Source organism: Megascapheus bottae, chromosome X, assembly GCF_031878675.1.
Source record: "Megascapheus bottae isolate mThoBot1 chromosome X, mThoBot2.hap1, whole genome shotgun sequence".
Lineage (NCBI taxonomy): Eukaryota > Metazoa > Chordata > Mammalia > Rodentia > Geomyidae > Megascapheus > Megascapheus bottae.
The window spans coordinates 45,841,427-45,868,036 of record NC_143547.1 but is presented as its reverse complement, the minus strand read 5'-3'; the positions used below and the strand labels follow the sequence as shown (position 1 = coordinate 45,868,036).

The following is a 26,610-nucleotide window of genomic DNA, read 5'->3' as shown; positions in this document are numbered from 1 at the left end:
ATTTTATGTAATACTTAGCCTGTGGGGGTAGCTCTCAATGTCTTCATTTCATACATGAGAGAACTCAGACTCAAAGAGAAGAAAACCAGTTATACTTGAAATCTGTCCGGACAGAGGAGGTGGGTGAGAGTGTGATTTAGAAATAAATTGTTCCTAATTTCTTTCTGTAATGAATATCTTTTAAAAAACTATTCTTGAAGAAAATTAATCATCTCCTTTCTTACGTTTTTGAAGAGACAGGATCTACTGTCCTGGGGAAACAAGTATCTCCCTCAAGGTCCAAGAGATACTCCTGTCTCAAACTCCTGAATAGATGGGACTAACGGTATGTACCACCATGCTCACATAATTTGCTCCTTTCATTTACTGTAGAAAATGAAATAGAGAATATGATACATTCAGTGTATCCCTTCATATTTCTTACCCTTATAGCCTATTTGGATGATCTCAAAGCAATATTATAATAGTGTCCAGCCTACCTAGTACATGAGGGTCTCAGTCATTTTGTAGATTAATGCTGCAGAGAATATACTTGTCAGGACTGGATTTATTTGGGGGTGGGGTTGATAAATAAGAATCAAGGTTCAAGCCGGGCACGGTTGCTCATGCCTGCAATCCTAGCTATTCAGGAGACTGATACCTGAGGACTGCAGTTCAAAGCTAGCTCTGGCACTAAAGGTCAGACTCTTTTCTCCAATTAATCACTAGAAAATGGGAAGTGTGGCTGAGTCTCTGGGGTAGGGCGGTAGCCTTGAGCTAAAGAGCTCAGGGAAGCACCCAGGCCCAGAGTTCAAGACCCATGACCCACAAAAAAGAAAAGTAAAAGAAAAAAGTCGAGGTTCAGACCCATTTCAGGCACGACGTCCCTGACACTCATGTCTAATAATCACCGAAAAGCCATTAGTGGAGTTTTGGGTCAAGTGGTAGAACATCAGCCTTGAATGAAAAAGTCAAGCAAGAGTACCCAGGCCCTGAGTTCAAGCCCCAGTACCTGCATTATCCAGGTAATGTGCAGAAAAATGAAAGATGAAAGATCTAGTAAAGAATCTAGAAGCACTTCCCTGTCAGAAAGGAAGAAAAGGAATGTGAGCCTGTGAGCACATGCACACACTCACACACACACACACACACACACACACACACACACATTATTTACATACACTCTTGCATCTTGTTGAAGTGTAGTTCCCAATCATAATGGTAAATAATAATTTTAGTAGTGATTCAGAGGGAAGTGGAGAAGATTGCAACCTTACTGCCCTCATTGAAAATGCTGTCTATGATTATTAGAATTAAAGACTATGTTTCTAGTGTAAAGTAAGTGTAATCATTGTGAGCGGGAAAAAAAAACTTAAAAGCTAGAGAACCTGCAGTTGCTTAGGAAGAAACTCTGTATTTGAAAATTCTTTCCTCAAAATTTACCTAGGAGGATTATGGCTTATGTGTTTCTTTGTAGAGCCTGGTAACATCTGACTTCACCAAACCAAACACGTAGACTCTTGCACCATTGCTACCATGACATTTTACTAAAGAGGAATGCCACTCTACATAGATTCCAAGCCAGCTAGAAAGAAACAAAGCTGATTAGTCTTCAGTCTAGCCACTGAACGGGATGACGGCCACAGCTGCGGTGGAGACACCAAAAATGGAGAAGAATGCCTCTAAGGAAGAAAAGCAACAGCCTAAAGAGGACAGCACAGAACAAGGCAATGTTGATTCTGAAGAGTGGATGAGTTCTGAGAGTGATCCTGAACAGATTAGCCTTAAAAGCCACAGCCACAACAGCTCCCTATCTGGAGATGGTCAATTGAAGAAAAAGGAGATACACTCCAAGCCCCACCGCCAGCTCTGCCGGTCACCCTGCCTAGATCGTCCTAGCTTTTCTCAGAGCAGCATTTTACATGATGGTAAACTCGACTTAGAGAAGGAATATCAAGCCAAGATGGATTTTGCTCTAAAGCTGGGCTATGCTGAAGAACAGATCCAGTCCGTGCTGAATAAGCTGGGCCCTGAATCACTTATTAATGATGTATTGGCAGAGCTTGTCAGACTTGGAAACAAAGGGGACTCAGAAGGGCAGGTCAATTTGAGTCTATTAGTGCCCCATGGGCCCAGCTCCAGAGAGATTGCGAGCCCTGAATTGTCTCTTGAAGATGAAATTGACAACAGTGACAATTTGAGGCCGATTGTCATTGATGGAAGTAATGTGGCAATGAGGTAAGGCTAATATATATATATATATATATATATGCATATATATATATTCTTTAAAAAAAAACCAGAACCGATTTGAACTCATAGAAGTTGTTTTCCTTTTCAAAGCCCTATAAGAAGCCCTTAGCTGGTGTCTGAGTCTTACATACTTATTGGTGGATAGAGTCGAAAGTATTCCTCCTCTCGCCTTTTCTTTCTCCTTTGAAGTGGCTATCGGTAGGTTTCTGGGTATTATGGGACAGCTAAGAATCTTCAGTGCCATTTCAGAGAAAATATGGTCATTTAGCTCTTACAGTCTGCTGTCCCATCTCTACTAAATTAACCATCCTGAAAATCCTTTCACAATGTTACTAGAAGCTAAACTTAGGAACTTTTCATAGTTACGAATCACTATTTCTCAAGTTTGTCTGTCTTTAGGGTTCTTTGTGGTATCATTTACATTGTGAATCTGACTCGAACAATCCTGATACATCATATAATATTGACTATCAGTGTTGCTAAGAGTATTTGGCAGGCTGGGGACCTAACTCAGTGAGAGAGCGTATGCAGTCTATCCCTAGCACCAAAGAAGAAACCGGTGGGAAAAAAAGGAAAGGAAAGGGACTTTTCATTTTCTTTTGAAATCTTGCTTACAGCAGGGAATACATTTACAGATTTTCTTTTTCAAATATTTGAAATCAGGACACTATCTTCCAAAGGTATGTAAAGCACACAAGACATGCTCCCTGTTTGATTTTTTTTTTGTTATTCATGATGATGTTGCTGCTGTTGTTGGTTGTGGGGATTTGAACTCGGCGCCTGGGTGCGGTCCTGTCCCTGAGCTCTTTTACTCAAAGCTAGTACCACTTTAAGCCACAGTGCCACTTTCAATTTTTTAGTAGTTCATTGGAGAATAGGATCTCCCGGGCACATTTCTGCATGAGCTAACTTTGAACTGTAATCCTCAGACCTCAGCCTCCTGAGTAGCTAGGATTACAGACATGAGCCACCAGTGCCCAGAAATGTCCTCCCTGTTTCAGAGCGAGAAACCTAGAAGCATAGTCATAAGAAATTTAAATGACCATCACATTATTAGAGAAATCAGAGTGATGCACTGGGGTCAAAAGTAACTCCACAGTGAAATCCCCTTCCACATAATGAATGAACGTTAATAAATATACTAAACAACAACAAAATGAGAGCAAATAATTTCTGTGTTCAAGGGGCCAAAAGCATATCTGCTAACCTCCTAACAGGATCTGGCCTGACAAGTCAGTCTCTTCCTAGACTATATAACACAGAACGCTGTTAGAGTAGATAATTTCTTTTCTCTTCTGCTTTGTAAAGAATAATGAGAAGGGGTTGGGAGTTTGGCCTAGTGGTAGAGTGCTTTCCTAGCATGCACAAAGACCCGGGTTCGATTCCTTGGTACCACATACATAGAAAAAGCTGGAAAGCCGGGTGCGGTGGCTCATGCCTGTAATCCTAGTTACTCAGAAAGCAGAGATCTGCGGATCAAGGTTTAAAGCCAGCCCAAGCACAAAAGAACCTGAGATTCTTATCTCCAATTAACCTCCAGAAAATAGGAAGTGGGGCTTGGCTAAACGGTAGGGAGGTATCCTTGAGCAGAAGAGCACAGGGGCAATGTCCAGGTTCAAGCCCAATGACCCACAAAAAAAAAAGAAAGATAAAAGAAAAAGCTAGTGGGGGGTGGTGGGGGGGAGGGTAATGGGTACCAAGACATGTGAAAGGGTATCAATGTATGTGAATTAATGCACCTTCTATCTGGCAAATATCATGTAACCCTTTTCTTAATTACAATAAAAAATTTTTTTAAAAAGCTGGAAATGGTGCTGTGGCTCAAGTGGTAGAGTGCTAGTCTTGAGAAAGCCCAAAGACAGTGCTCAGGCCCTGAATTCAAGCCAGGACTGGCAAAAAAATAAAAGAAGAATGAGGAGGGCAAAATATATATTTAGTCTGTCAGTAGCAAATTCTCAAACTGATGGAAAATGAACTTTTGTCTCCTATATGAGTTGTTTTGCTAAATTAAAGGCACTGTACATGATTTAAATAAAAAATATCTCTACTCAACCTTATTTTCATAAGCAATTTAGGAACATTTAGAAATACTACAGAGTAACCTGGGTGCCAGTGGCTCACGTCTATAATCCTAGCTACTCAGGAGGCTGAGATCTGAGGATCACAGTTCAAAGCTATCCTGGATGCAAAGGTCCGTGAGACTCTATCTCCAATTAACCTCTAAAAAAACAGAAATGGCACTGTGGCTCAAAGTGATAGAGAGCATTAGCCTTGAGTTGAAGAGCTCAGAGTTCAAGTCCCGAGACTAAAAAATACAAGTACAGAGTGAAGCGGATATAGATTGGTCACACCTGGAAACCTGGCTATTCAGGAGACTGAGATCTGAGGATCCCAATTCAAAGTCAGCTGAGACAGCAAGGTCCATGAGACTCTTATCTCCAGGTAACAAGCAAAAAGCCAGAAGTGGAGCTGTGGCAAAAACGCTGAGCAAAAAATCTAAGTGAGAGCAGGAAGCCCTAAATTCAAGCCCCAGTACAGGCACAAAATGAAATAAAATAGTACATAGTGGTCCACACGAATTTAGTGTGTAGTAAGTGTACAAAGTGAAATTTTTCCTTATGATGCATGCATATAATGCACTTTTCTTTTCTGTCAGTCTTAGGGCTTGAACTCTGGGCCTGGGCCCTGACCCTGAGCTCTTCAACTCAAGGCCACCACCCTACCCCTTGAGCCACAGCACCACTTCCAGTTTTCTGGTGCTTAGTAGAGATAAGAGTCTTGACTTTAGTGCCTGGGCTGGCTTTGAACCTCAATCCTCAGATTTCAGCCTCCTTAGTAGCTAGGATTATAGGCGTGAGCCACCCTGCCCTGCCATATAGTGCACTTTTGTCAGCTTCACACTCAGTTACTCTTTCTTATCATGCCCCTTCTCCCTTACCCTTCTACCTCCCCAGAAATCCCTCAAATAAGAGATTGTTCTTATTACAAATGAGATTGTATCATTTTTTTTAAAAAAAGTATCTCACAGCCAAAGAACAACTAACAGAGTGAAGAGATAGTTTGCAGAATGGGAGAAAATCTTTGTCAGATGTTCATCCAGCCAATGAATGATATCTACAATATATAAAGAACTCATAACTTAAAAACATTCATATTTCATTGCTGTATCCTTGTTTTTATGTGACTATCTGATAAGGTCAATGAACCAATGAGTTGTAATCTTCTGCAATCACATATCCCTGGTCAAAGTTCATTAGTATAATCTATGTATGAAATTGTTCTTTGTCACATCTACATTTAGCTTGTTTTCATGAGGTTAGTATTTCTTATACAACCTTTATGTTCACATATGCTGATCTTCAGCATGTTGGATAAGTCTGTGTTGAAATTATGGGGCTTTGTTTGCCACTGACAGAATTTGTTTACCATTTTCAGCAGTGATGTACCTGTGATTCACAGACTGAAAATATACTAAGATAGATGCTGTGATCCTAAAACGTGCATTCATACTGGGAGCTATCTCCCTTGGGAGGAAAACTTCATTTCTGTAGGTTTAAGACTGAAAATGTAGATAGAACTGCATTCTCAGCTACTTTTGTGAAGGAAACATCCAGGAACACACCTACTGTGAAGAATTTGTTTTGGGAGCCTGGAACAAGATAACACACATGTAATCCTGGATACTCAGAAGGCTGAGATGTGAAAGTCTCAAAATCAAGAGACAATCTCTAATTAGCCCCCAAGAAGCAGGAAATGGAGATGTAGCTCAAATAGGAAAACACCAGCCTTAGGTGAAAAAGCTGAAGGAGAGCACCCAGGCCCTGGGTTCAAGTCTCAGTACACACACACACACACATACACACACACACACACACACACACACACACACACATGTTTATAAGCCAGTTTACAGGCAAAGAAAAGGTGAATACTCTATGATTTGTAGATCCTAGGTGTTTAAGCCTTTTTGATTGGAAAATGACAAAAGCAGGTCATCTTGCAAGCATTACTCTGTTTTCACTTAGTATTCATTCCTAGCTGGGAGCTGGGAGCTCATGCTTGTAATCCTTAGCTACTCAAGAGGCTTAGATCTGAGGATTTGTGATCACTGATTGAAGCCCTCCTGGACAGACAAATCCAAGCAGCTGATCTTCGATTTACCAGCAATAAGCTGGAAGTGGAGCTGTGGCTTAAGTGTTAGCTCTAAGCACAAAAGCCAAGGGACACCAACTACGTCCTGAGGTCAAGTCCTAGTACCTGCACAAAAACATAGATATGCATGCATTCATTCCTCAAATATATTTTATTACATACTTGACCTTTCTGTAAGTCTTCAGTGATACTTTGATCAATGTTAAAAATGCCTCTGGTTCTTAAGGAGCATCTTGTAATATGCTTCATGGAATGCTACAATGGCAAAATGTTATTACTTTTTTTTCCAGTCCTGGGCCTTGAACTCAGGGCCTTGGCACTGTCCTTGGACTTTCTCAAGGCTAGAGCTCTACCATTTGAGCCACAGCACCATTTCTGGCTTTTTTTTCTATGTATGTGGTACCAGGTCTTCATGTAAGCTAGGCAAGCACTCTACCACTAAGGCGAAACTCCCAGCCCACATTTTTTGTAAATCCTATGATTGTTACATTTTTAACATTTTAAAATAATTCTCAATGTGATAAAGATTCAATAGGATATAAATACATCAAAATATTAAATGTTTGTTTTGAGGTAGTGGTAGAACTTTTTTCCTTTCCATTTTATATATTTTCCACCATAAGGACAAATAATATAAGCATATACATTTGTAATGGTGACAAATATTTTTACCCTAACCGTTTTCTCAAAACAAACTAAGAAGTTGGTGTATCCAACCAAAATAAATATTTTTGTATTTCTTTTTGGACTTTGATGACATTTAGGATTAAATCATATTTTATAGCCCTGCAGAATAAAATGAAATGGAATTTTGTACCCTCCCTTCAACGTCGAAGCACATTGTTTTTGTTGATTTGGTTTTTTGTCTCATCATGTATTCCAAGCTGACCTTCAATTATTAATCTTCATAATTCTCATTTTTCTGTCTCCTAAGTGCTGGAATACCAGGACCCAAATTCTCCCTTCTTGGGGTAATTCTAGTGCTTTTCCAATTTGTTATTCTTTGTATCTACCATCATTTTAGCAGTGGGAGAAAACCACAAATAAACATCTTTCCTACTATCCCATTTCATGGTGGATCCATTCAGTATTAACCCTGTAAATACCACTGGCTTGCTTGTTGTTCTGCTTTTCAGAAGGAGTCAGTGGTAGTTGCCTCAGAGGCTGTCTCGGAATATATTGGCAGTTAAGTAGCTTCTTCATTTAAATGCTTTAAACTTTCACCAGAGTGGAATAATTGCTTTATGATACTCACTAGAGACTTTTAAACATGATGAATATCGAACTTAGAAATTTTAACAAAGACATTTAATAAATTTTTATAATGTGCTGCAAGAGTAAGACAATGGAAATCCTTGCAGTTTGTAGATTCATATGGCCCCTGAGACTATATATGAACTCTCCAAAAGGAAACAATATGTGTGATTGGAGCTAATAAGTGCTGTAGTGCCTTCAAAAAGTCAAAGTATTTAATATGAGCAGACTCAGCCCACTTTTTAAAATTAGACTACTAACAAGGAAGTTCTTTTCTTTTGATCATTGTTGCCTGAGAAGCAGTAACTAGCTGGGGAATTAGCACAAGTGGCACTGTGCTCGCATAGCAAGCAAGAAATGACATACTTAAGCCCCATTACTGCCACCAAAAGATACAGACACACTGAAGGCCAACATCCACCTGATTCTAATAGAATTTTATTTTGTGTTATTTTTTACTTTTTGCCAGTCCTGGGGCTTGAACTCAGGGCCTGGACCCTGTCCTTGAGCTTTCTCAAGGTTACTGTTCTACCACTTGAGCCACAGTACCACTTACTGCATTTTCTCTGCATGTGGTACTGAGGAATCAAACCCAGGGCTTCATGCATGTTAGGCAAGCACTCTAACAGTAGGCCACACTCCTGGCCCTGTAATAGAATTCTACGCTTGTATAACATTGTCATCCAAGCTGCTTAATTAGCTATAAGTTACTGTGATTTATGTGTATGTGTCATAGCGTCAGATACCATGCTAAAAGATCACAACCAAACTAGACAAATCTCTTACACAGTTTGAGTTTTAAAGATGATGGTAATAGGTGGGTGCTAATGGCTCATGCCTGTAACCCTAGCTATTCAGTGGGATGAGCTCTGAGGATTACATTTCAAAGCCAGCTTGGGCAATAAAGTCTGTGAGACTCTTATCTTCAAATAACCAACAAAAAGCTGGAAGGGAAGCTGTGACTAAAATGGTAGAACAATGGGCTTCAGTGGCAAAAGCCAAGTGAGAGCACAAGGCCCAAGCTCCAGTACCAACCCTCCCTCCCACCCAAAAGAAAGACTCATTTCCAACAAGCTTCCATATAGACTTTAAGACTCTGACAAGCCTTTTCATTCCTTCAGTTGTTATAGCTGAATCTCTAACACAATAAGTTGTTGATAGGAAATAGTCGCCATTACTGCTCTAAATTGGAAGTTGTTATTAATCATCTGTGGCCTTGAATGAAAGTTGTAATTTTATTATTACAAACAAAAACATATTATTAAGGGCTGGGAATGTGGTAGAGTGCTTGCCTAGCATTCATGAAGCCCTGGGTTCAATTACTCATTACTACACACACAGAGAATGTCAGATGTGGTACTGTGGCTCAAGTGGTAAAGTGCTAGCTTTGAACAAAAGAAGCTCAGCAACAGCACTCAGGCCCTGAGTCCAAGCTCCAGGACTGGCACCAATAAAATGTATTATTAAAAGGTTTGTAACAATTAAATAAATATTAATTTGATTTGCACATACATTCTTAAGCCCGGTGTTAGTGGCAAATACCTGTAACCCTAGCTATGCAAGGGGGCTGAATCTGAGAATTACAGTATGAAGCCAACCCCATCAGAAAAGTCCATGACCCTTTTATCTCCAGTATACTTCTAAAAAGTCAGAAATGGAGCTGTGGCTCAAGGGTTAGAGTGCCAGTTTTGAATATTTAAGCTAAGACAAAGCACCCAAGGCCTTGAGTTCAAGCTACAGGACCATCACACACAGAAAAATATATTCTTTGTGGCTGTGGGTATAGCTCAATGATAGCAAACTTGTCTAGTAGCCAGTTCAATCCCCAAGAACATCTACACATGTGCACATGCACACACATACATTTCTTTGGAATTACTGAGAAAGAGATGTCCACTATCAATCCCATAAGCAGAAAAAGCCTGATGGGATTTATTTTTGCTAGTTATTCTTAAGTCTTTTACCTTTTTCTGTCTTTCTAAAGCCATGGAAATAAAGAAGAATTCTCCTGCAGAGGAATACAACTTGCAGTAGATTGGTTTCTAGATAAAGGCCATAAAGATATCACTGTATTTGTGCCTTCCTGGAGAAAGGAACAATCTCGCCCTGATGCACCAATCACAGGTACTATTGCAAATAAGACATTTCTTGTCATCTGGAAACAAAGCTAACAAGATAGCTTGGAGAGAGGTTGATGGTCCCAATTGAGATAATTATTTTTCTAAGTATACTTAAAATGTCTATTGTTAAGTCTATTTTTGATAAAGTGATCCGTATAAAACCATCATTGTTTTGTAGCTTATGGTAGTCAGAAACTCCTTCAGTTAGCAAAAGATAAAGCACACTGTTGAAAAGAGAATGTTTTCTTATTTAATCATGGACTTCAGACAGTAGCGGGCTGAATCTGGTTATGAACATGACTGAACTTTTGCAGATATAAAAGAAACTGGTAGACAGTGAATGGGATCTCATTTTGTACTAAAGAAGAAATTGTTTGGTTTTCAAATTAGAGGAAAGAAGAGAAAGAAATGCCCAGTCAGAACCAATTTATCTATGAGACAGAGTAGACCTGAAAACAAGGGCTGATGATATTTTTTTGCCAGTCCTAGGGTTTGAACTCAGGGACTGAGCACTCTCCTTGGGCTTTCTCAAGGCTAGAGCTCTACCACTTGAGCCACAACCACTTCCGTTTTTTTTTCTGTGTATGTGGTACCTAGGAATCGAAACCGGGTGTTCGTGCATGGTAGGCAAGCACTCTACCACTAAGCCAAACTCACCCTTGCTTTAAAAAAAATTATTCGAGGTTGGTGCTCTAACCTTTAAACCATGTCTCTACTTCTGGCTTTTTGCTAGGTAATTGCAGATAAGAATCTATCTGCTGGGCAAGGTAGCTCACACCTGTAATCCTAGTTACTCAGGAGGCTGAGATCTGAGGATCGAAGTTCAAAGCCAGCCGGGGGCACTAAAGTCCGTAAGACTCTAATCTCCAATTAACCACTGGAAAATCAGAACTGATGCTACTGTGCTTCAGGGGTAGGGCAGTAACCTTGATCTGATGAGCTCAGAGACAGTGCCCAGGCCCAGAGTTCAAGCCCCACAACCGACAAAAAAGTAAATCTATCTGCCTAGACTATATTCAAACTACAATCATCAGATCTTAGCTTCCTGAGTAGCTATAATTCCAAGCATGCTCTGATGATACTTGTGAAGTTCCATCAATGTTTTATTTTCTTTTCACGTGAGAAGGAAAAATCATAATGAATGTATAAGAATGTATCTAGAAGCTCAGCATCAGTGGCTCTGTATCTATAATTGTAGTTAGTAGGCTGAGATCTCAAGATCATGGTTCTAAGCCAGCCCAGGCAGGAAAATCCATTAGACTCTTATCTTCAATTAACCACAAAAACCCTAGAAGTGGAGCTATCACTGAACTGTTAGAGCACTATCCTTGAGCAAAAAAAAAAAAAAAGCTTGGGAACAGGGCCTAGGTCCTGATCAGGTTCAAGCCCCAGAACTTGCACAAAAACAAGGATATATTAAGAGCGATGTTGGTGGTTACTGACTGTGATTCTGGTTCAAAGTTGACTTGGGCAAAAATGCCCTTGAGGCTCTTATCTCTGATTAACCACTAAAAAGCAGGAAATGGAACTGTGGTATAGTGCCAGTATTGAGTGACAAAACTAAGGAGCACTGAATAATTCAAGCCCCAGTACCAGCAAAAAAAAATGTTCCTACAGACAAGGATGGTATGCACCAGTAACTAGGGAGGCTGAGACAGGAGGATTATGATTTGGAGACCAACCGGGACTCCATAGCAAAGCTCTATCTCAAAAAGAAAAGCTAGTGCATTTGCTCAAAGCACACTGTGGGCATGTATGAAAATATTTCAGTGAAAGCCCGTCCTATTACAAATATGTGTCAACTCAAAATGAAATGAAATTTTTGAAAATCAGAGAATGATCAATTGTAACTGCTAGATCTCTTGGTCTTTTTTTTAATAACTAGATGTGATTGAATCCAGTTCCTACATTTTACCAAAACATCAAAAGGAGGCAACTTACTTAAGTCACAATCCAATTTGATGTAATAGCCAAGAATAGAAGCCACTTGACCTCTATGGGAAAATTATTTATCTAATACTAACTCTATATGTGTGTGTGCTGGTACTGGAGCTTGAACTCAGGACCTCACATTCTTGCTTGGCATTTTTGCTGAAGGCCACCTTTCTACCACTTGAGCTACAGCTATGCTTCCAGCCTTTTGCTGCTTAATTGGAGAGGAGTCTCTTGGATTTGCTTCCTGGGCTGACTTTGAAGTGGAATTTTCAGATCTCAGTCACCTGAGTAGCTAGGACTACAGGCCTAATTTAATAGCACCTGGATACTATTAACTTTTTTGCCAGTCCTAGGGCTTGAACTCAGTGCCTGAGCACTGTCCTTGGACTTTCTCAAGGCTAGAGCTCTACCCCTTGAGCCACAGCACCACTTCTAGCTTTTTCTTTTCTTTTTTCTTATTGTCGGGGTTATGTATAGAGGGGTTACAGTTACATTTGTCAGGTAGTAGTGCATTATTTCTCCAAGACTGATACCGCTTCTCATGCTTTTGTCCCCCTTTCCTCCCCCTGCCCACTCCCAATCATCTTGTTTTCCCCCTTCCCTATTTCTTTTTTTTTGCCAATCCTGGGCTTGAGCTCAGGGCATGAGCCCTGTCCTTGGACTTTCTCAAGGCTAGAGCTCTACCCCTTGAGCCTCAGCACCACTTCTGGCTTTTTTCTATGCATGTGGTACCAAGGAATCGAACCCAGGTCTTTGTGCATGCTAGGCAAGTACTCTACCACTAGGCTGAACTCCTGGCCCCTCCCTTCCCTATTTCAATAAACAAATGTATATAAAATACACCAGATAACAAAGTCAGTTACAGTAACCACTTGAAATTAACCATAAGAGGAAAAAAGAGAAAAGAAATAACTGCACATAGTACATTGAGAACAACAATCATAAACCTCTTGTTTCCATATCCTAGAGTTCATTTTGTATCGTTTCATCCTGTGTGACATATGTACGTAGGTTTTGAGCTAGTGTGATCCTCTGCTAGGAGAATCCTAGATGTGTACTATTTATTACAAATGAGGGAAACCATGGAGCCTATGTTCCTTTGGGTCTCACTTCCAGATTTTTCTGTGTATGTGAAGAATTCAACCCGGCTCTTCCTGCATGCTAGGCAAGCACTCTACCAGTAGACTAAACCCATGGCCCACGATTTCTACTTTTAAGATATAACTGTATTTTGACAGATCAAGATATACTACGTAAATTGGAGAAAGAGAAGATTCTTGTCTTCACGCCATCCCGGAGGGTTCAGGGCAGAAGGGTTGTCTGCTATGATGACCGCTTCATAGTGAAATTGGCTTTTGATTCTGATGGCATCATTGTGTCCAACGATAACTACCGAGACCTTCAAGTTGAAAAGCCAGAATGGAAGAAGTTTATAGAGGAGCGGCTGCTGATGTATTCCTTCGTAAATGACAAGTGTGTTGCTTTCCACTGGGCTCTAAGTTGTCTTATATCCAAGTTACTAGGACTAGATTTCCATAAACATTTAGTAAGCATTAATTGTGTACCATAGAGTAGACTGGCCACTACAGAGATAGGACTGTATAGGAAACAAGGCCCATTCACAAAGGGCTCAAAGGAGAGAATAGCGGGTGGGGGGAATGGAGAGTGGAGACATCTAGAGAGAAGAAGTGAGAGTCAGTGACACAATGACAGAGAGGGACAGAGGGAGGAAGAGAGAAGGGGGAAGGGATGGGAGAGAATAAGGAGACTATACAACACATTGCAAACAATCAAATGATATTTTAAAACAGAAAAAAGGAGGGGGGAAGAGAATACCATATTATATTCTGATAAAGGTCTGCATTTAACTTTTTCCTTTGCCAATCCTAGGGTTTGAACTCAGGGCGTGAGCACTCTCCCCAAGCTTTCTTGCTCAAGGCTAATGATCTACCACTTGAGCCACAGCTCTGCTAGCAGTCTCATGAACTTTCCTGCCTGGGCTGGCTTTGAACCTCTATTCTCAGATCTCTGTCTCCTGAGTAGCTAGGATTATGGGTGCAAGCCCACTGGCATCTGTCAGCCCTTAACTTTAAAAATTAACTATGTCATATGTGTACTGAAATAGCATATTGGACTAAATGGATATAAATCATGTATTTATAATGTATAAAATGTAAAAGAATGAAAAAAAATTAACTATGTTGCCAGGAGCGGTGGTTCACAGTTCAAGGCCAGCCCTGGCACTCAAGTCCACGAGACTCTTATCTCCAATTAGCCACCAGAAAACCAGAAGTGGCGCTGTGGCTCAAGGGGTAGGGCGGTAGCCTTGAGCTGAAGAGTTCAGGGACAGCGCTCAGGCCCAGAGTTTAAGCCCACGACTTGACAAAAACAATTGCTTTGTTTTATGTCATTGACATGAAAAGCCCTCCAAAGAGATGATGTTTGAAATGCATTTTACAGATTAAAGAGAGTTGCTGGACAGGACAGGTGAAGGGGACATTAGGAAGAAAGTGATGAAGATGTGAAGATGGGTGGAGTGCGATGGGAAAGTAGCAGACATACCAGTGTAGCTAGAGCATAGAATCTGTGCAAGAATGATGCACAGGGAAAAAATGTGATCACTTGGGGACAAAGGAAGACATATTTTATTAGCAAAAGGTAGCTGTGAGTCAGGAAGGAAGGCCAAATAGAAGGCTGTGACAATAATGCAGGCAAGAATTCATGAAAATGTGAACCACTGATGAGGAGTCGTGAGGATGGAAGTGACAGCATTGACTTCCTGTTCTCTTGCTTTCAGATTTATGCCTCCAGATGATCCTTTAGGACGCCATGGCCCCAGCCTTGAAAACTTTCTTAGAAAGAGACCTGTTGTTCCTGAGCACAAGAAACAACCGTGTCCTTATGGTAAGTACTTATGTGCTGAACTGAGGTCAGTACTAAGGAACACTTAAGGACTCTGTAGGTACTTTTCCATTGCACAGCCTCTGTTCAAACGGGAAATCTTGGCTTGATCTTATTCTAGGAGTTAATATATGTCTTTATGTCCACTCAGGTATGTATTTAAAGTGAAATCTTAGAAGGACATGAGGAAAGGTAACTAAATTTGGAGTAGCCAGCCTTGAGTGAAAACAACTAACAAACAGCACCCAGGCTGAGTTCAAGCCCCTCTTCCTCCCTCCAAAATAATACCTATCTAGCAGCCTAAGTCCTGACACTTAGCCAGGAAAGCCAGGGAATGCCCATGGACGCAGGGAGGATGATGCCAAACTGGGTTTGGATCCAAGAAAAATATGCGTCTCAGGCAGGTAACTGCCAAGGAGAAACTATCTTTTCTTTTTTTCCTGAACTTGAACTCAGGACCTGAATGCTATCCCTGAGGGTTTTTTTTTTCTGAAGGCTACCTCTGTGCCACTTGAACCACAGCTCCATTTCTGGTTGTTTGGGTGGTTAACTGGAGATATAAGACTCATAGGCTTTCCTGGGCATGCTAATGTTGAACTATGATCCTCAGACTCAACCTCCTGAACACCTGGACACATTACCCTGTCCTTCTGAACTGAAGTTTCTAGCTGCCTCCAAGCTTCTTTTTTGTGTGTTGGTCCTGGGGCTTGAACTCAGGGCCTGAACACTGTCTCTGAAGTATTTTGCTCAAGGTTAGCACTCTACCACTTGAGCCACAGCTCCACTTCTGCCTTTTTTGGTGGCTAATTCGATATGAGTCTTATGTACTTTCCTGCATGGGTTAACTTCCAACTTTGATTCTCAGACCTCAGCTTCTTGAGTAGCTAGGATTACAGGTGTGAGCCAACATGCCAACTTCCAAGCTTCATTTGTAAGGAGGCACTGGTCTCAGGCTTGATCTAAGGCTAATTGGGGTATCTGACCATTTGTGGATGATCATATATGGGAAGGAAAGAATTTTTTTTAATTTTGTCTTTAATGACCATTTAAGTCACTGAGGATTTTTATGTTCATTACCTCATTTTATATTTTCAGTGATGCTGTGGTGTAGATATAAGTATGAACCCTGTCGACAGAAGAGAAAAATGAGGCTCAGCAAATAATGTCACTTAAGCACTGTACCAGTGGCTTATGCCTCAGGAGGCTGAGATCTGAGGATCAGGTTCAAATCCAATCCAAGCAGACAAATCCAATCGATTCTTTTGTCATTGGTGAGGCTTGACTTCTGGGCCTGGTCACTGTCTCTGAGCTCTTCAGATCAAGACTAGTGCTCTACCACTTGAGCCACAGCACCATTTCTGGTTTTCTGGTGGTTAACTGGAGATAAGAGTCTCACAGACTGGGGCCGGGAGTTTGGCCTAGTGGTTAAAGTGCTTGCCTAGCATGCATGAAGACCCGGGTTCGATTCCTCGGTACCACATACATAGAAAAAAGCTGGAAGTGGTGCTGAGGCTCAAGTGGTAGAGCTCTAACCTTGAGAAAGTCCAAGGACAGTGCTCAGGCCCTGAGCTCAAGCCCAGGACTGGCAAAAAAAAAAAAAGAGTCTCACAAACTTTCGTGCCAGAGCTGGCTTTGAAGTGCATTCCTCAGATTTCAGCCTCTTGAGTATCGAGGATTACAGGCGTGAGCCAACAGTACCTGATTTACCAAGAGACTCATGTCCAGCAAAAAGCTAGAAGTGGAAGTGTGGCTCAAGTGGTAGAGCATCAGCCTTGAGTGAAAAAGCCAGTCCACAGTGTGAGGCCCTGAATTGATGCCCCATTACCAGCATACACACGTGTGCACGTGCGCACGCGCACACACACACACACACACACACACACACACACAAACACACAGAATTAAGTCATCCAGGTCACATGACCAGTAAAGAACACAGTTGAAATTTTGAGTCAGGCTTGACTGGCCCTTAAACCTGTGCTGTTTGTACCATATCACATGTCTTCTATTGCAGTATGCTGCCCCCTCGTGCAGATGACGCCTGGGCAAAGTTATTTATTACTGCAACATTAAGGGCCGCTCTGCTCTTAGCTCCTGTTTGGGAGTTTCCTCCTCGCTTTCCAGTTCCTCCAGTGGGTGAACTCACCCTGGTGTTGCCTGTCGCTCATCTTTGTGGCCAATTAAGCCTAGCCTGAGTGACCAGATTGTCCCTACAGTTTCTGGTACAAATGATGTGGCATTCTATTTTTTTTCCAGGCAAAAAATGCACCTATGGCCACAAGTGCAAATATTACCATCCGGAGCGGGCCAACCAGCCCCAGCGTTCAGTGGCCGATGAGCTTCGCATCAGTGCCAAATTGTCCACAGTGAAAACCATGAGTGATGGCACCCTAGCCAAGTGTGGCACAGGGATGTCTAGTGCCAAAGGAGAAATGACCTCAGAGGTCAAACGCGTGGCCCCCAAGCGCCAATCAGATCCCAGCATCCGGTCTGTGGCTGTGGAGCCTGAAGAATGGCTGTCCATTGCCCGTAAACCCGAGGCCAGCTCTGTCCCCTCACTTGTGACCGCCCTAAGCGTGCCCACAATCCCACCCCCCAAAAGCCATGCAGTGGGTGCACTGAACACCCGTTCGGCCAGCAGCCCAGTGCCAGGATCCTCCCATTTTCCTCACCAGAAGGCCTCACTGGAGCACATGGCCAGCATGCAGTATCCCCCTATCCTGGTTACCAACAGCCATGGGACTCCTATTAGCTACACTGAGCAATACCCAAAGTTTGAGTCCATGGGGGACCATGGTTACTATTCGATGCTAGGCGACTTCTCCAAACTGAACATCAACAGCATGCACAACCGAGAGTACTATGTGGCAGACACAGACCAGGGCCTGTATGTCCGGAATCCCAACCTCTGTCCTGACAGTCGTATGAGCCATACTAGGAATGACAACTATTCCTCTTATAACAACTTGTACTTGGCTGTAGCTGATGCCCACCCGGAAGGCAGTTTGAAGCTGCACCGCTCAGCATCTCAGAACCGTCTTCAGCCTTTTTCTCACGGTTACCATGAAGCCTTAACGAGAGTACAGAGCTATGGCCCAGAGGATTCCAAGCAAGCCCCCCACAAGCAGTCAGTCTCCCACTTAGCTCTCCATGCTCAGCACCCAGCAACTGGAGCACACTCTAGCTGTCCTGGAGACTATCCTATACCCCCCAACATCCATCCTGGGGCAACAACCCAGCCAGGCCGGGCTTTGGTGATGACTCGAATGGACAGTATTTCTGACTCCCGCCTCTATGAGAGCAACCCCATGCGGCAAAGACGACCTCCTCTCTGCCGGGAACAGCATGCCAGCTGGGATCCACTTCCCTGTGCATCCGACTCCTATGGCTACCACTCCTATCCCTTAAGTAATAGCCTCATGCAACCGTGTTATGAGCCAGTCATGGTCAGGAGTGTGCCTGAAAAAATGGAGCAGCTCTGGAGGAATCCTTGGGTTGGAATGTGTAATGATTCCAGGGAGCATATCATCCCAGAGCACCAATATCAGACGTACAAGAACCTCTGCAATATTTTCCCATCTAACATCGTTCTTTCAGTGATGGAGAAGAATCCCCACACAGCAGATGCCCAGCAACTGGCAGCCTTGATTGTTGCCAAGCTTCGGGCTGCACGTTGATGGGATAGAGGAATTTTACTTCCTTACTAGGAATATGACGATTAATATAAATACTATACACTGAGAGTATGATTTAGTAACTAAACTTTGTGCAGCACCTTTCAAAGTTACAGAGTGTTTACATCATTTAAGTGCATAACCACTCTGTGAGGTGGGTCTTCCGAAACAGTCTCTTTTGCAAAGAAGGAAAGTGGCACTCAGATTCAAGTGACCTTGTCAAGGTCACACTGCTAGTAAATGACCAAGTCAAGACACACACCGAAGTCCTCCAACTCTAAGTCCCTTGCCCTTTTGCACTGTACTCTGTAGGTAATGGAGGACAAATCCCAGGGGAAAGGCACACATGCAGACAATCCCAAGGAATTCCATTGCCACTGTGTTCTCAGTCACACGTTCTATATTACAAAGTATGGATGATATATCCAACGCAGATAGCAAATGCACCAGAATCCGATGGTATACTGAATTCAACATTTTAGATTTTATTAAGAATACTGGAAGCTATTTAAAAGTAGATACATACTTTTAGTGCATGGATATCTGAGCATTCAATATCTTTAACCAAGTTATAGGGTCATGTAGAATCTTCTACTTTTAGCAATTATATTGCATGTGTGAATGTAAATATTTGGTTTGAGATGTGTGTATGTATGTATGTGCGTGTGTGTGTGTGTGTGTGTGTGTGTGTGTGTGTATCTCTGGTATAAACTTTTATATAGTAATAATGAGAAAATAGGCTCTACACAGTCCTTAGTCCCATCTGTATAGATAATAAGTCTGACTTGATGATTTTATGTCACATTTCAGTTTCTACTAGATTTGAAAGTGAAATACTATGCCAATATTTGAACATCGTTTTCATAGGCACCAGAGTAAAACAAGCTCTATTTCCTTTGCACTTTTTACTTGCCAACATTTATTAGCGGTTCTTAGCTTCCACGTCTCTTCACCCCCGCACATTAGGGGTCATGTTGCAGCCTTCTGCAGAGAAGCTATTGGATAGGTTCAAGTTCCTCATATAGTAGTAGGTGTGTGCTACCACAATTGCGGAAGAGTCTGCCCAGGACCAAGGGACTTTGTACGAGAGTCCACTCCCCTTATCTCAAGACAGATGGCCCAGATCCATGTGGCACTAAATGATGAACACAGAAGCTTCCCGTGATGAGAGGTAAGGGACTAAGGGATGTTTTGGATGCTTTTTGGACTTCTGACCTATGCAGTATTCAACATCACAGAATCAAAATATTATACAGGACAGTGCATAGCCATGTTGTCTACTTTCTCCTGCTGCCCACCCTTCGGGCAATAAGGTCAATCACTGGTGGGGCAGAATTTCTTTCAGAAACCAAACCAGGGGACTTACTAGGCAGTAAAAGGCAGCCTCCCAAAAGGGAAGGCTGCATCTTTGCTAATAGTTGGCTCAGTTATACGTGTCAAATCTACACCAAAAGGGTGCACTTGCTAAGTTAGGTAATTCTTAAATGCATTATTCAAGATTTGACTTTTGGGTTGGGTGGCACCATTTGCACAATTTGTATCTTGCTCAGGGTGGGAACCTTTGTAGCTAAATGCCTCTAGAAGAGGTGTTTATTGGGTTTTTTTAAAAGCTGCACTAAATCAATCCCCTTTTTAGAAATCCACTGTATATTTCAACATTTGAAACCATGACCAGCTCACTATTTCTTGAGCTGGAATTTGCTAATTCTTATAGTCCTGTTTTCATGAAAGTTGAGAAGGCCTGCCCTTGGCCTTTTGTTTCTTCATGAGAAGGTGTGACACTGCCTATAAATGTTTCTTACTGTGAAACACTCCGAATGTCAGGCTGTAGTCAGGGTTGTTTCTGGTAGTTTGATCATGGCTTGCATGCTGCTTTTGAACTTTCTGTGTCTTCCCATTGCTGATCAGCACAACGTGATTACCAATATTTCTCTTCACTTAACCACAACTTTGCATTCATATCCTATTCTTTCCATCCCCTGGCTTATTGGTAAAATATCAACATTATGTTCTATCACATAAGTCCATCCAAAGCTACAGTGGCTACTGCAGTGCTATTTCACACAAATGCCACTTCATCACTTCAGCTTCTTCCAAATCTGCCCTACAACTAAATCAGGGTAACTGACAATTTCCTATTACACTCTAATGCCTTTGTGCCAGTTAGTCCGTCTTCTTACCAAAATCATCAATGGCACTGCAGTATCCACTAGCTGCAAAATGTACACAGAAGCACAAGACCAATCTTGTCAGCCTGCAATTCATCTTGAACATGTTCATATTTAACATGCAAAGTAATAATCGTAAGTTCCTCCCAATACTGAAAATCTTTCGAAGATAACGTATGTATTTCTTATTTTCTAAGAATAATTTGTCATTCTCATAAAACCTGTATAAACCAAAGCAGCTAGGAGCAATGCCTCAAATAACCAGAAATGACCTTTTGTTGATACAAATTGTATCTCCTCCTTTTTCTTTCCTGATTGTATAGAAACACATGTACAAATACGCATCTTAAACTATATTTAGTAACTGATTTTCACCATTGATGTCTGTGGCACTGTGTGTCACAGGAAAGTAGCCCAGGGGTCACAAGGGAGCTTTTATTTCCAAAAGGCAGTAATCGTTTATAGACCAACCTTTTTCAAGGCCTCTCTATCGTTAGGTGCACAGCTATTATGTGTACATTCGGAAGCATTAGATTGCATAAGCTCTCTTTAGCCTAGTGAATCTGATAAATCCTTGCAAAAGGGATTTTGTAGAGAGTGTCAGTGAGTTACTAGCAAGCATGTCTGATGAAGCTGTACATCTACGAATGCATGCATCTAGCTTGACTCTTAGTTACCAGAGCAACATTTTCTTTATATTGAGGTCTACTTAAATGTTGGCTTTTCCATTTTGTCTGTAAAGATAAAAAAAAAACAGCACATAACAAAGAGCATTTGGGACCTCCCTGACTCCCTTGATAATGAAATCAAGCTTCCTTTATGGGACTCAGTGTGTGTCCTTCAGAAACTTACCTCCAAGCACTCAGCAGGAGTTACTGCACAGAGTTTTCTGTGATTTTCAAGAAGCAGTATATTTTGCAAGAGGTGCTTTGTCATTTTAATTCTTTCACTGATTTTCTGACCTCATAGCAAATCTGTGCCTGTTTAGACCTTAGATTTTTGTAGATTTTTTGGATGGGGTTTCTTTTCTTTTTTCTTTCTTTCTTTCCTTCTTTCTTTCTTTCTTTTTCTTTTTTGTGTGTGTATGTGCCCTTGTTTTTAATGCTTTGATTTGGACCTAAGGGAGAAATGTGATCTTGAAGTGGCATGGTCAACAATCCAGGGCACCCTTTCTGTAAGACGGCTCACAGGAAAAGGAGCCTTTTCAAAGGTAACAAGAAATCATTGCATATTCTCTTTAAGGTGCCAGGTATGCAAGGGAGAATGACAGATAATTCAAATGCCTTATGAAAATGGTCTACAAAACTTTTCTCCGAAGTAATGAAAACACAGCATGATTTTCTCCCTCCACTCTTACTCCTCCATGCCGCCCCCCCCCCACTCCTGGTTGTCCCAATCTCTTTTGATTTTTAGGAGACTACTTCTCTAAAATTCGTTTTTTCTCTATTTTGGAATAAATTTATCTTTATACAGTAGTTCAGTCCTTGATATCCATTAATTAACCTTTGTCACAGAGTTTTCTTCTAACATGGAAGAGTTCGTTTTGAGAGGCGCTCAGTTACCATTTCTGTCTGCTGTAAGTATGAGACTTTGTACAAATGCCCTTTTTGAGGGCCAACAATTTCAATACACTTTGTTTTACTCTGTGAAACAGGTGTGGATCTGCACAGGGAAAGTAATGCCAAGCTGTCCAAAGAGCCCTGCTCAGGTCTCCTCCTAACCTTCCCTTCTCTGCCTTCCCCTCATTTTGCTTCTCCTCAGGTCTGACACTGAGGAGTGCATAATCGTCAACCAAAATGGCACTACAGTTAGTTCTCCTTAGAAACCAAACCAGTGTATTTCTAGAACCTGTTAGTCTAAAGTAGTCAATGCCTTTGTAAAGACTCAGCTTATTCAATATTGGTTGTATTATAGCTAGCTATACACATAGGCAGATTGACTACATTTAGTCCTGGTTTGTGTATCATTGAGCTATAGTAGTTTGCTTTATCCAATTGTGGGATTAAACAATACTGTTTAATGGTTGTAAACTTTTATAAAACCACTTTGGGTTTCTTGTTTGACCCAAACATAATGTAAGTCTCAATGACAAAATACACAAAGCCAACCTGAGGTGAGTGAAAAATATATCCCTAATTCAGTTTTGTCTGTCTTATAATGCATGTGCACTGCTTTGTAATATGTTCATACTAGCATGAATGTGCTGACTTCTACATAAGTTCTGTCTCACCTACAATTGTGATGAAAAATGCTGTATCGATGACAACAATGAGCTGTAACCACTACTACTTATTGCATAAACTATTTGTCTACTAACTACTAATGGCTCTTTCTTTAACACTAAGGCAAAAAGCATCAAACACACACACACAAGTGCACTCCTGCACATCCCACAGGACATATATGATATATCCATAGATAGCTACTTTGACCCTAAAGTATTAGTTATCTCCTTGTAACTTGCATATTTAGATAAGCTGCAAGGGGAGGTTCCCTAACCCTCAATGAGTTCATCTGAATCCCACCACAGTAAATATATCCCTTCTTATTTTTGAAGGCAAACATAGCTCCTACATGAACACTCCCCTAAATGCTAGTCAAACCGCTGTTTCCCATAAGATAGAGTTGACTTCCACTAGTGGGTCAAAATCAGGTAGTAATCTTATACTTATTTCTGTACATAGAATACAATTCTTACCTAAATACCATAGGGCCACAGATAGCATCTATGGAGACTTACGTCTTCACTAGAGGTGTAGCATTCTACACTACACTACACACACAAGAAGAAAACTTCAGATGATGTCAGTGGGTCTCTGTAATCCTAGCTACTCTGGAGGCTGAGATCTGGGGATCACAGTTCAGTCAGCCTGGGCAGGAAAATGCATGAGACTCTCCAATAAAAACTACCAAAAAGCTAGAAGTGGAGCTGTAGCTCAAGTTGTACACCACTAGCCTTGAGGAAAAAAAAGCTTAGGGACAGCACCCAGACCGTTCAAGCCCCAGCACTCCCCCCCATAAACAAAATCATGCTAACTTCTTTGGGCTGCCATATGGAAAATGAGGCTCCAAGAGCACTGAAGATTTTTACCAAAGCTAAGCTATGGCAAGACTGGAAGTCTTATCAGCTTCATGATTCCAGCTTTGTCCACTGTCTTCCCTCAGGCCTCTCTGAAGCTTCATGTCCACCCCCCTGCCACACTCTAGGATAGCCTCATTGTAAAAGCAGAGGTAGTTACAGTGGTTGCAGTGAACCCCAACCCTAGGAAGCCTTTGTAGGTCTATTTGTGAGTTTATAAATCAATCTCTCTTCCTTCTTCCCTCCCTTCCATTGGACTTAACTACTCATATCTCTCCCTCTTCCTTTTCTTTTACTCCTACTGCCCTCACATTCCAGAGGCACACACCGACCAGCTTTTTTTTTTGCCAGTCCTGGGGCTTGGACTCAGGGCCTGAGCATTGTCCTTGGACTTTCTCAAGGCTAGAGTTTTACCCCTGGAGCCACAGCACCACTTCTGGCTTTTTCTATGTATATGGTACCAAGGAATCAAACCCAGATCTTTGTGCATGTTAGGCAAACACACTACCACTAGGCCAAACTCCCCGCCCCAGGACCAGCTTCTGAGTACCAAATAAGCCTGCTATCTATTAGGCTAGAAGAGATCAACACAGTTCCTGTCTTGGGGAACTTGCACAGTAATGAGGGAATGAAGCACACTCAAGGCTTCCTTGAATTGGGGGGAAGGGAAATGGGGACAAGTACATGAGAAGGAGTATCAATGTGTGAGAAGTAATGCACCTACTATCTGGCGAATGTAACTAACCCCTCTATACATTACCTCAATAATAAAAAATAAAAGATAAATAAAATAAAATATACCTACCGAAAAAAAAGACTTGCTAGATGGACAGTAGCAGTGTGAGTATAGGAGGAATGTTAAGAACAATTGTTATTCAAAAAAAGAGCCAAATGCTTCTCAACACCCAGTGCTTCTCTAATTACAGGTAGTAAACAAACCAGGCTGGGTATAATATTTTCTGCTTACTGCTCTGGCCTCATGATCTAACACATTAAATCATCATGTTCTAAATAAACTGGATCTTGCTCTGTATCCTGAACCATGTTGTTTCTCAAGCCGTCTAAATTTGGACCTCCAATTTACTATTTTTTAACTGGTGAGGTCTCAGTAATGAAGACTGAGTACTAATGGAGTATGGAAGTGATGACATCTCCTCTAACAAGCTGCCCTACCTCCTAGCCCAGCCAGTGTTAGCCCTTCCCTGGGGTGAGCCTTGCAGGAATCTTGAACAGTACCTCTTGGGCCTTGATCCTTTATTATAATTTTGTTGGTGCAAAGTCTCTACCACAAGTAGGGGACAGAAATCATAATGTTCATCTGTCACGAATTATCTCTTAATAGAGAGCCTCTCCGTTAAATGAGTACAGTTCAAGGTCTTTTCCAATTAGTCTCTGGTCTCTAATCAGAAGGGAACAAAGAGCTTCTGGGCAACTCCACACAAGTCAGTTATGTCCACCATCTGAAAACCCTCAAAGTAGTTTCACAGTTCCCAGGTCTCAGGAGGGCTTCAGCCAACAATGACCATTGGCTCTTATTCTCTCCAGATCTGTCCTAGAAATGAGCTCAGTTTGTTTTTAACTTTAGAGCACACTTTGAGGGCACACTTTGACGAACATTACTGCATTCAAGGCTTACCAATCCTAGCATGAATCCATGCCTGTCACATGTACATGCATGATACACATTAAAATGTACTTTCAGGGAAGGGAACATGGCATAGTGGTTGAGTGCTTACCTAGCATACATGAAGTCCTAAGTACCACATATGCAAAAAAAGCCAGAAGTGCTGCTGTGCCAGAAATTGGCATGATTTCCCATGAAACAGTGCAGCCTACTTGGAATTGAAATCTTTGAGCAGTTTTTCCTTCTCTGCTTGTGTATCTCACAATTTATATCAGAATCCTCATAAGTGTTAAAACATTGTTTGCTTCTTACTCTCAATGTTCTCCATCCATGTGGAGTCTGGATCAAAAACCTGTGCATTCTGCTTGGCACCAGTGGCCTGTAATCCTGGCTTCTCAGGAGGCTGAGATTAAGATTTTTATTTCCAATAAAAACTACTAAAAAGTCAGAAGTGGAGGTGTGGCTCAAGTAACAGAGTAATACAAATGGGGTGTGGGCATACACACACAGACACCCACACACACTGTAGTCCTAACAAAAACACAGGTGATGCTGATGTTGCAAGAAACCCTGATCTATACCAATCTAATTCCTGCTGTGACCAAAGGAAAACCACTTCTTTCTGACTCTGTGTCTCAATGTTATTGTTTTTTGCCAGTACTGGGCTTGAGCTCAGGGCCTGAGCACTGCCCTTGGGCTTTCTCAAGTCCAGAGTTCTACCACTTGAGCCGCAGCACCATTTCCGGCTTTTTTCTATGTATGTGGTACCGAGGAATCGAATCCAGGTCTTCGTGCAAGAGTCAAGCACTCTACCACTAGGTCAAACTTCCAGCCCCTCAATGTTCTTTTAAAATTGAGTGAGGGCAGGAGTGTGGAGGGGATAGCAGACTAGAGCTGTGATTTCTAGACATTATTTCTTAACAGCAAATCCCTTTTGTCAAAAGAAATACCTCAATACACTATACACTGAATAAAGTCAGGGCTGCTATGGTGAAGAACTAAGACCTTGTGTGAGCCATGTCCTTAGGTGCTGAAAAACCTACCAGATCACACATTTTTTCAAGTCCTTGTACTAGGAGTGGCATAAATGCTCGTTGAGGGTGCATACTGGAAAACATTTAGCCTTTGCTATTGCACACATTGCTTTACCCATGACAAGGGATTGGATCCATACAGGTAAGGTAATACTAGCCCTGGACTGGTGGACTCCTTTAAATGGCTGACAAAAAGCTGTGGACTGGGCTGGGAATTTAGCCTAGTGGTAGAGTGCTTGCCTAGCATGCACGAGGACCCGGGTTCGATTCCTCAGGTATAGAAAAAAAAAGCCAGAAATGGTGCTGTGGCTCAAGTGGTAGAGCTCTAGCTTTGAGAAAGCCCAAGGACACTGCCCAAGCCCTGAGTTCAAGGCCTAGGACTGGCTAAAAAAAGCTGTGGAATAAGCCTGGCGCCAATGACTCATGACTATAATCCT

General features: G+C 41.7%; 1 protein-coding gene across 1 annotated transcript; it reads left to right on the top strand.

Moving 5' to 3' along the window:
- The first annotated feature begins 247 nt into the window (after nucleotides 1-247).
- Zc3h12b (zinc finger CCCH-type containing 12B) lies at nucleotides 248-22,751 on the top strand. Its single transcript, XM_090325995.1, has 6 exons — nucleotides 248-325; nucleotides 1,457-2,217; nucleotides 9,623-9,762; nucleotides 12,932-13,166; nucleotides 14,491-14,597; nucleotides 16,851-22,751. The coding sequence occupies exons 2-6, from the start codon at nucleotides 1,613-1,615 to the stop codon at nucleotides 18,269-18,271; spliced, it is 2,508 nt and encodes an 835-aa protein (XP_090182121.1). The 5' UTR covers nucleotides 248-325; nucleotides 1,457-1,612; the 3' UTR covers nucleotides 18,272-22,751.
- Nucleotides 22,752-26,610: the final 3,859 nt, after the last annotated feature.